The 10,828-nt window shown below is 40.9% G+C and overlaps 1 protein-coding gene across 1 annotated transcript in view; it reads left to right on the forward strand.

The window, feature by feature from the left end:
• Nucleotides 1-10,828, forward strand: part of LOC107109208 (peripheral plasma membrane protein CASK) — a 192,949-nt gene that overhangs the window by 150,830 nt on the left and 31,291 nt on the right. Inside the window, exons 9-10 of the mRNA XM_015409770.1 lie at nucleotides 1,279-1,362; nucleotides 5,598-5,697. Coding sequence (XP_015265256.1) covers nucleotides 1,279-1,362; nucleotides 5,598-5,697 — 184 coding nt within the window. The remainder of the gene's footprint in view (nucleotides 1-1,278; nucleotides 1,363-5,597; nucleotides 5,698-10,828) is intronic.

Below are 10,828 nucleotides of genomic sequence, written 5' to 3' on the forward strand. Positions count from 1 at the left end.
ACCCACCCACCCTACCTTTCTAGGTGCCCATTGTCTCCGTCCACAATGGGCTTTGCTCCCTAGTTACTGTATAATTGAGGAAGGGCTTGGCAAATAAGGTACAAAGAGATTTGCTGGCTGTTATTTTGAGAGCAGAGTAGCTATACATGCACTCTGTTGTAATGCAAGTGTACTTCTGACTGTGATTCAGAGGAGGGGAGGGGAGAATTCATTTTTAAAATATCCTTTTTTCTGTGCACAGCTTTCAAGGAGGCTTTGGGATTTTTTTTCCTAATTATTTTCAGAAGTTCACAAAACTATTAATAAATTGTCTATCCAGTTACATGCATTTTCTTCATGTCTCCTAAAGAATTATTAGTAGCAATGTGTACTTGGATACACACACCTAAGCTGAAAATAAACTGGAAATTAGCTGTTTTGGATAAACTCAGATTTCAGAAATGACTCAGTACACCCCAAAATTCTGGGCATAGCAAATAATGTATCTCCCTGAATTTTGGGAGTTTTTCAGGTGACAACAACCAGGAGGGAAAGCAAGGAAGCTGGTCTGTCAAACAGCTGTTTGGCAGTATTGCTCTCCCTTTAAATTTTGTGTGTGTTTAAGTGTCATCAAGTCGCTTCTGACTTACAGCATTATTGTTTTTTCCAGTGAGTCTTATCTTCTCATAATGTAACCAAATTATAATAACCTCAGTTTAGCTTCTAAGGAGTGTTAAGGCTTGAGTTGATCTAGAACCCACTTGTTTGTTTTTTTGGTGGTCCATGGTATCTGTAAAACTTTCCTCCAATATCACATTTCAAATGAATCAACTTTCTTCCTGTGAGCTTTAAATTTTAAAGAGCCATTATTTTACATGGGGTAAGACGCAGCGTACATGGGGTAAGACGCAGTGACCTCTGATCTAGAAAATACGGGAAAGAGAAGGGGATGCTGCCAAACAGCTGTTTGGTGAGACCACCTTCTCCCCCCCCCCCACTCTTGCTGCCTGGGAGGGAGAATGAGGACAGCAGTTGCTCAAATGGTCCTGAATTTTCAAGGCCCAAAAAATACCTGGAGGTAAAAAATCCCAGAAGTTCAGGATAATGAAAACACATCCTCTCCAAATCCATATTTGAAGTTAATCCAGATCTTTTTGATGTGCATACTCCTATCCATTACCAATATTAAAAAATAAGTTGCTTTTTAGGTTTCTAATTTTAATTTTAAATATGTTTTAGCTAATAATTTAATTTCATAAGTTACAAAAGAAATTTAAGATTTCTGTTATTTATTGGAAGGAACGTGATCGCTATGCATACAAGATTCACCTTCCAGAAACTGTGGAGCAGCTGAGGAAATTCAATGCAAGAAGAAAATTGAAGGTAAAAGAGCAACGGGCCAGTTAGTTATGTTAAAAACTTCCCAGTGTTCCAGTTAGTGGCTTACAACTTCATGAAAGTCTTTCAGAAATTTCCTTTTTTTGGTCTGTGTGTTATTTCAGTGTTCCAGGTATGGAGATAAGGCAGAACAACCTCTCTATTTGCAGCCAAAAAGGGCTAAATGATAGTGCTTTCTTGTTTCCATGGTTGCAGACCTATCAAGAGCTGATGGATTATCTTCTTTGCTGTCGCTGTTTAGTCCCACATATTGTGTATGCCACTGTACAAAGCCAACAGTAGGAATATTCTAGAGCTCTAGCCAAACTTATTGCTCCTCCCCCTAAGAAGATTCTTGTAATGGTAACACACCAGTTGTCAGTTGACACATTTCAAGAAAAAAGGTTGAAAGACCCCCCCCCCCATAAAACCTTGACAAAAAAAGGAAGTTTGAAAACTTGATATTATGGGGAGAATACTATTTTACTGCTGCCTTATTCATATGAGAACTCGAATTACAAAGCCTGTGTGGCTCAGAATTGCTTTGTGTGTATATAGGAGCATGCATCTCCCTTCTTGAACTCCTGCAGGAAGACGAGAAGATGTTCACTAGAATGTTCCTGGTAGGGACGATCCATCTAATAGAACAACAGATCATTAGGCAGGCCATAATGGCAACTGGGGTTCTAAGGCCAAGGTTAGATCAGTTCTCTCTGCAAGCATGCCTGTCTCCAGTCCACTTCCCTACTCCCAGAAAGTAGTTCTAGCACAGAGACTTCCCTTTCAACAGGGAAGGACTCTTTAGTGCTTAGAATTAATTATACTATAAAAAGGCTCCAGAAAAGGCTGGTCTTTTGGAATCCTGTTGCAAATCTTTTGTTTTCTCACTAAGAGACTGCATTCCTCTCTATTATGGTCCACATTATTCCAAGCCAGGGTTTTCTAGAATGAAACATAAATCTTCAGCATTCACCTCCCCCCCACACAGAAAGTGTCAACTGTGTCATTAGATTTAACAAAGACTACCCCTTCTGCATTTTTGTGCCACTGCTATCTTCAGTACTCCCAACAAAAAATTCCAACACACCTTCACAAACATGCTATAGACCCATATCCCTGATTCCCAACATAATCTAGGATTCTGTACCTGCTATTTTATGGTATTTAAATTATGACAGAGATCTACAGTTCACTCTCATCTTTATGAAACCGAAAAGACTCCGGATTAGTTCTTTGACTGATATTCTTCCACCTCTCAACTTCAAAAGACTCAACTTTCTTCTGCAAATGTAGCTGTTTGGGTATCTGGGGATGGAGCCCCCCCCCCCCCCCCCCCCCCCACTCCACACTTACCTTCTTCTGAGGAGCCCAGCAACCCTGCCATGATGCCATCTAGCTGGCCCAGGCAGGGGACTGTCCGTGGCTGCCATCAAATGAGCAGGGTGGGGATGATGAGATGACACCAGCAGGAGGCAGCTAGAAAGGGGTGGGAGACTGGGAGAAGGAAGGACAACCTCTGAGGGCTCCTGGAGCACATGGGAGGCCCAGCAAGTAGGGTTGCCAGGTCCCCTCAGCTTGCTGGCAGGGGGCTTTGGGGGGCATTCCAGGGGTGGATGGGGATGTCATGTAATGTCTTCAAAGTGATTATGTCACACGGAAGTGACATCATCATGTTGGGGATGTTGTGCAGTGATGCTCTGCATTTTGGGCAAAATTCTATGGGTTTTTTGGCCTAAAACCATAGAGTTTTGCCCCAAAAGCAGAGAGTCACTGCGCGATGTCCCGGTTTGGAGATAGGGCTTCCCCCACTGGCCAGCTGTCTGGTGGCAGGCAGAAGCCCAAAAAATTGGGGGAACCCCCACCCCACCCAGACTGGAGGTCTAGCAACCCTACCAGCAGGCCAAAAACAGCCCTGGGAAATATGAGATGGGTCTTAGCCCTGAGGAAGAAGAGGGGTTAGGAGAGGCTTTTAAAGACATGGAGGGAAAATGGCAGGCTGGAGAGGGCAGAGGGACAACAGCCCATTGGCCAGGAGGCCAGTCGCTAAGTGGGTTTGGGGTGCATTGAGCCCAGAGAAGTCCCGCCCCAGGTACTCCTGTATCAGGCTTGCCTGGAGATAGCTATGCATGACGGAGGCCAGGTCTTGCCCTCAGAGCCAAATGGCAGGCAGAGGCTGGAAAGAGAGGGAACCATGGTGAGGGAATACTCCTCTCCATTGATGAGGCATTGCTCACAGGTGCTCTAGAAGAGGAGAAGCTGGAATGCAAGACCCCCCTCCCTTCAGCCCCTGGCCAGCAGAGCATGACAATGCAGTTGCTTTTTCAAGGAGGAAAATGGTATGAGGGGAAAAGACATCTTTAACACTTTCTCTACTGTCATTTTTTCCTCAGCAGGGGTCAAAGCATCTCAGTAGTGTTTTTCCAGCAATAAAACAACAGAGGAGCATTAAAGTTTTCCTCATCCCATTCCTGTCTTTGATAAAGAAATCCTGGGCAGCTAGATTTGCAAAGAAAGGAATATAATTTAAAGTAAACATAGGAGAAACTGTAATGTGTATTTGAGCCCAGAGTCTATTTTCTATCTATAGACTTCGCAGATGTGGACTTCTACAGTTCCTTCTGATCTCAGCAGAGAAAATTGCTCTAGTTATCCATAGGAAATCATTACTTCCACTGTTCTACCCTGCTGTTTTTCTGACACACAGAGGTATTCTGGACATCAGTTGTTTCCACCTATCTTCTTTGTTTCAGAGTTAGTGTGACAACTGACTTGTAATAGGGAATATTCACAGCAATTTCCATTGAGCAATCCACTGTCTGATTATTTTACTCAAGTCTTTCTGTATCACTTATTATGAATTTTGCTTAGTGAACTCTTGACATCTTCAGCTTATTGATGCAGTTCTTAACACTGTCCACAGCTGAGCTTCCTTCTCATGTATTCAGGTAAACTCCATTGTCCATTTTAGTCAGTAATTTTGTTCCCTCACAGATAGCTTTCTGTATTTCAGTGACTGACTGCAGTGATAACATTTGTAGTGTGTTGTGTTGATTTCTCAAGGTATGGTTCTTATGAGCCTTCTGTCTTCTTTGCATCTTGTAATCCAGCTAGTTAACCATTCCAAACTGACTGGTCTTGCCAGGTGGTGGCAGGTCTGTCAAAACCAACTTCAAGGCATGGCAGTTCATCTGTCACTCCCACAGTTGATGGTCATTTTCTGGGACTGTTTTGTCAATTTCTCATTGTTAATGGTTTGTGGACATCACCAAAAGGTCTGTGTACACAAATTGTCTAGGGATGTTGGCCATACAGAAGTCTTGCCATCCTTCCTCATTATTCTGGGCAAGATTGTTGCAGACAATAGGGCCATAAATTTTAAATTAACAAACAAGGAAACACCTCTTCTAACTCTCTCTCTTTCTGGTGCCTAAATCACATTTTCCTAATACTCTGTTGGCCTTTGCTATGGGTACAGACACTCTTAACAGAATGGCTGAGGTGTCCCACAAATGGTTACTGAACTCCCAAATTCTATTTTATGTCTTTGGATTATGATGTCATCCTTGTACTGTCCTGTGTATAAAATCAGTCAACACCAAGTGAACCCTGGTTTGCAGCAGGAGAAGTCAGGCTCCCGGGTTGGTAATGCATTCATGAAGATGTGCTGGGGAGTCTATCCAAATTGCCAGAGTGCTGCACAAGATACCCAGGGTTTACCTACTGATGGGTCACAACCAACCCCAGGCTTCTCCAGATACTGAAACTTGTTTATACATCCACTACTGAAAACCAGTTTCTCCTTTAATTCAATCCTACACATGTTTCTTTGAAGTTTTTAGTGCCTTTCTCCAAATACATTAGTTAACATCTGTGGGATTGCGAATTCATTAGAGGAAAAACAAGATTTTTACCTATAAGTGTGGTCTATACAGTTACATAGCCTACTGTCCTTCCACCTTGCAGGTGCGTCTCAGTTTCTGACAAATATTATATTGTAAAGAGCAAATTACGCATTCAAGTTTCCTCTCAAGGAGAGGAGGATTGAGTACCAGCTCCTTGGCTAAAATTTTAGAATGTTCCTGACTCACAGATGGCCACACAAATACCTCTAGTTATACATTAACAGTGTTTTACCTATGAGTAATTCTGGATTTCTCAGATTTTGCTCTGCCTTTACAATAATGGTAAACTGGGATTCTAGAGTGATAGCATTTTGTGATCAGAGATATTCATTTATTCAGGGTGCAGTACTAGCAGCAGTATCAAGCCACAAATTCAATTCTTTCTATGGTGATCCCCCTGAAGAACTGCCAGACTTCTCTGAAGACCCTACCTCCTCAGGTATTTCCAATAAAATATTATTAATCTATCAACAAATTTACATTTATATGGATTTTTGTTAACTATTTGGCAATTTCATTTCCATTTAATCCATAATGTTTTCATTGCTTTTTAGAGTAGTGTGAGTTAATGTCTCAATCATTATGAAAGCATTGTTTTACATTATATCTGATGGTTGTTATATCTAAGTTTGATTTTGTCATTGTGTCCTACCCATGTAGGTGGATTAGGTATCTCTTTTTGTTGTTGTTGTTCCTAATTGAAAAGCATGCCCTTATAATACAGACCGCCCTGTTTTGGTTGGCAAAATAAAATAGTTTGGAGATGAGACAGCCTCATCCCATTAAAGTGTTTTTGTTGCCTCATTGCAAAGTGTGTATTCAGAATCAGGCTACATTTATGCATTAGAAGCTGAATCTAAACATTTGACTGTGTAGGTATATTAAGGTCAAGTACGTGTCAGTGTACACTTCATTTAATCTGTTTTAATGAATTAATATAAATTGATATGTTTGTCAGAAAGCAATTTTTGAAAAAACAGGGCAAAACTATAAACCTTCGAAAACCACTTCCACTGAAACTGACATCTTACATCAGATACATCTCCAAATTTCTCAAATTATGCTTTACCGTCTAGTATTTTATAAGTAGGCCCCTCACTTTTGCATAAAAATAATCTTTCCTCAAAATTTGGCTGATATAAGTGTATGTTTTGTTTGCTTTACCAAATCTTGCTCTGTGCTACATCTTGATAAGCCATTTTGTAACCAAGGGAGTACTTAATGGTTTTGTTTTACCACTATCAATCCTTTTGGTGTTAACATTTTCCACTAATTGTCACATTTCACCCCATCATGACAGTTAGTATACTAGACTAGAGTAAAATTAACACTTCAACTTTCTGTATTCTTTAAGAGAAAATATTTCCAATAAGTCTAGCTAAGTTTCTGGAAGCATTTCTTTTTGAATTAAATGTTTCGATGTTTTCCTGGTTTGTCAGTCTTGATAGAAGAAATGGACATCTTGTGTGACTGTAGTGTCATCTTTCCTGTTCAAAAACGTACAAAATTCCTTTTGTTTATCAACATAATTTCTCGTTCTAATTTGGACAACATGAAGCTATTACCTGTGTCAAAATACAGGCTGCTTTCTCTCTCTTACCAGCCTCCCCTCCTCCCATGGGTTTGAAGATGTATTGTCTGCACACATACAACCTTGAATTAATAGTTTTAACATAACAAATAAGTTCATCAGTGGGCAGTTGTTGATTTCTTGGGTTGAACTGAATGTGTGACTTTTAGTTCATCTTTTTAATGGCAGCAAAACAGTGCAGTGGACTTTAAAATTAAAGAGGCAGGAAGCCTGCTACCCCCATGCTGCCTGGTAAGGACAGTTTAGAGCAGTGGTTCTCAATCTTTGGGGCAGGTTCTCCTGGGGGCTGTGGAGTTATTGTAAGGGGTCTGCAAATCCATCCAGCATGGGCAGGTTTTCACCTTCCCACACCACTGTCCCCCTGTGCTTGACTCCATGGTGGCCATGCTCCCTCAACTCTTGTGTTGAACTGGCTGCAAACTGAGCTTCATCTGCCAGCTGCTTGCCATGGCACAGCCATACTTCACCAACTGTGTCAGCTGGCTCTGAGCCCCTACCCAGGCAGACAGCATTGGACCATCCTCATACAGAGAACCCCAAGTGTGTACCAGCCCAGTCAGAGCTGCTTACCTCCTCACAAGGAGAACAACTCTTCATGAGAGGTTTGTGTGGGTGGGGCATGTTTGCCCCTGTCGCTCATCCTTTCTAGTCTCCGAGGACAGCTGGAAATGCCCATTCCTTTTGTAGAGGCATGGGCTATGGCCCTTTAAGGAGCCCATCAGTTGGATATCCTGCCCCCCTTCCACATCCCTGCCAAACCCGGGAGGTCCCAGAGTTGCATCAGGCAGCCAGCAGGGTCCAGGAGCTTCACTGGAATGCTGTATCTCTGTCCTGACTACTCCAGGGTAGCCTGATAAGTGTAGGAAAGGAGGGGCTGCCCCAACCAATTCATGCATCTGAAATGAGTTCTGATTCCAAGAAATGTTATGTTTGGATAAATGTTTAATGCTTAAGGTGCCACTGGACTTCTCATTTATTTTTTCACCTATATTAGTAATCTTTGTGTTATCAGCTCTGGAAAAGACCTGAAACTTAATACATGTCCCCAGAGATCTGACAGCATATTCTGAAGATGAGGTTCCCCCTTCCTCCAACTCATGCCATCACTAAGGCCAGGGGTGGGGGGCAGCCAGACGTCCCTTCATCATGCCTGCATCCAGCACAATTGAGGATTCTTTCCACAAAGAACATTTCATATTGCATTTTATTCATTATTTGTGGATTTGGTTATTTGTGAGCTCCTTTGGGAAACAACTTACTACTGAAAAGCAGGGTTAAAATCAAAATTAATAATCATCCACCAATTAATATTTTGTCAAGGACTTGAAAGCTCATTGGGCATCTGAGGGAATACCCAAGTACAGACAGACTGCTTACTGGGTTAGCAAACAGGGTCATTCTAGGCAGTTACACCAGTAACTCCATACTAAACAAATATAGGAAGCTTGCTTCTCCTGTGTCAAGTCATTGGTCTGTACTTTCTGCTCTTCATCCTGACTTCCAGTCTCTGATGGCTGACCAGCCCTCTCATAAAATGACTTTGTGTAATAAATAAGCAAACATACCTTTTGTAGACTGAACAAATAACATATATTGCAAATATATGTATTACTATTTTTCAAATGTATATAAATGGTTTTGTAATTAATAAAATGCAGATTCTTTTAAGTATTACTGAATTCATAGTAAGTTTTTGTCATTATGTGTTTCCTCAGTCAATAGATGCTAACTGTCTCCTATCATGTCAGAGTCCAAAACTGATTAAAAGGGGTCCTCATAGTCAAAAAGATTAGGAACCACTGGTTCAGAGGCAGGTAGGTGGGGCCTGGGGAGCAGACCAAGTTCATGGTTCAGTGCCCCATTTGCTTTAATGAACCAGGTTTTGCCTTTATCTCAGCCATCTGCAAGATTGTTTTATGGATTATTTAAATAATGTGTGTGAAGTGTTTTCAGCAGGGAGAAGTATATAAATGTTGCTGCCATAATATTTGCTCATACCTACTCATCTGTGTAGTTTTCCCTGTTTTATCCTTCCAAATTTTATCCATTCAAAAATAGCAGTGATCAATGAGAATTTAGCTTGTATGGATAAATGAATGTCCACTACTTAATTTCTTTCTACAGTTATTTGTAACTACTGTTTTAGTTTTCTGCTTTTTGCTGTTTATTTGTGTAGTATACATATGTTGTATAATTATATATATATAATGTTGATCAGTGGTGTACGGAATCAAAAAATTGCATGAAAATAATCAGGCTTAATTTACACAGAGTAGAAGCGATAACAAAAAAGGGGGATGAGAAACAGGGTCAAAACAGTAGGGTTAAAAATTCTATTTAAGTCATCCCTACCAGCAGCATTTTCAGAGTGCAGATGTCAGTTCTTTGTCACTTGTATACTTTATGCTGTTTGCTTTAGAGCAATACAAGTTGAAAACTAACTGCCTCTTTGTTATTTTTTAAAAAATTGGTGGGTACACCATGTGAATTACTACTTGTACTTGCAATTTTTTTCATAATGTGAGAACATTTTTTAACCTTATTTATATTGAATTGTAGATTAATTGTCCCTCCCTTTAAGCACAGTTCACACACAGTTGCCAAAGAATCTGTAGAACCATGTGTTAACAGGGGTACACTTGGGTACACACAGTATGCCAGAACATTATTGCTAATGTTTGAAGCACCTCCAAGGGAATTATTCAGACAAGCATTTGTTGTTTCCATTTCACTATATTCCACTTCTTTCCCTTGCCACCTGGTTCTTCACACAATTTCTGTCAATATACAATCTTTCATTCCAGAATTGCAAGGTTTTTGTTTGTTTTCTAAAAGTAAACACTGAATTTGAACAATTGAACTCCTACATAGCACAGTAAATTAGATGCCGTATGACCGAAGGGAGAAGTGAGGAGACAGTATTACAAAAGAGCTAGGTCCAGCTTGCAACATAAATTAAAATGATAGCTATGATCAGGGATTATTTTTTTAAGAGGTTTTTAAAAAAGAAGTGCCGGAACTCTCAAGAGGGAAGTGAAGTTTTCAATCTGTATACTGAAAACTCATGAACTTTAAACATGTTTAAAATAATTTTGTTGAAGAGGTTCTGGAACTTTGTTCCGGTGCATTCCCCCAGGGAAAAAAGCCCTGGCTATGATGAATATATGCAATGGACGAAGGGTGGCATTAGTATTAATTTTCAGCAGAGAGAGAAGGCAAACAAGCAAAGAGAAAAAGAGACAAAGGTAGAAAACACAGAAGGAAAAGAATAAGAAGGTTCAGGGTAGTAGTAAGGAAATGTAGCCCATATTTTCTTTGTTCTCTTGGGAATGCTGTCTGAGACTACATGAGATGCTGAGATCAGAGCTTTCCAGCATTTTCATTTTACCTTACTGGGGCTTTGACTGTGATTGGAGCAGCAGTGCTGGCTGTACCACATTTCCCTACCAGTTTCACTTATAGCACTAGGGTGACATCAGAAGTCTCAAGTCACATGTAACCAGATTCGAGAAAATGTCTTCTTCCCATATGATTTCTAGTTTTCATTGGTGTTTGGAAGAAGAATTCAGAATCTCTCAACTGAACTTTTTAATCTTCTTCGTGGTCTCTGTGCATCACACCTCTGGGATATAGTGCGCCTGCGCCGACCTCGATCAGTTCCTCTTAAAAAGCTAAAGGGATTTTCACGCCCACTCCCCAGTCACATGCCGGCCCCACTACGCATGACTAAGGGAGGGGCACAACAATCCCACAAGGTTTCCTCTGACCGCCGCGCTGGTAGGATTTCCGCTTCAGTCGGCCTTAAGGTCTATTCCTCTTCTGCGAAGATTTTCTTCGCTTTTCTTGTTTTTTGCTAGTGAAAGGACATTGTTACGATTTACTCTTCTCAGACTTGGTCATTTGGTCTCCTTTTTGCAAAAGTTGGGGTTTCTTCAAATGGTGCCTCAAGTGCGGTAGTTAAATCCCCCCCCCCCCCCAA

This window comes from Gekko japonicus, unplaced genomic scaffold (genome assembly GCF_001447785.1).
Source record: "Gekko japonicus isolate JY-2015 unplaced genomic scaffold, Gekko_japonicus_V1.1 scaffold4, whole genome shotgun sequence".
Classification (NCBI taxonomy): Eukaryota; Metazoa; Chordata; class Lepidosauria; order Squamata; family Gekkonidae; genus Gekko; species Gekko japonicus.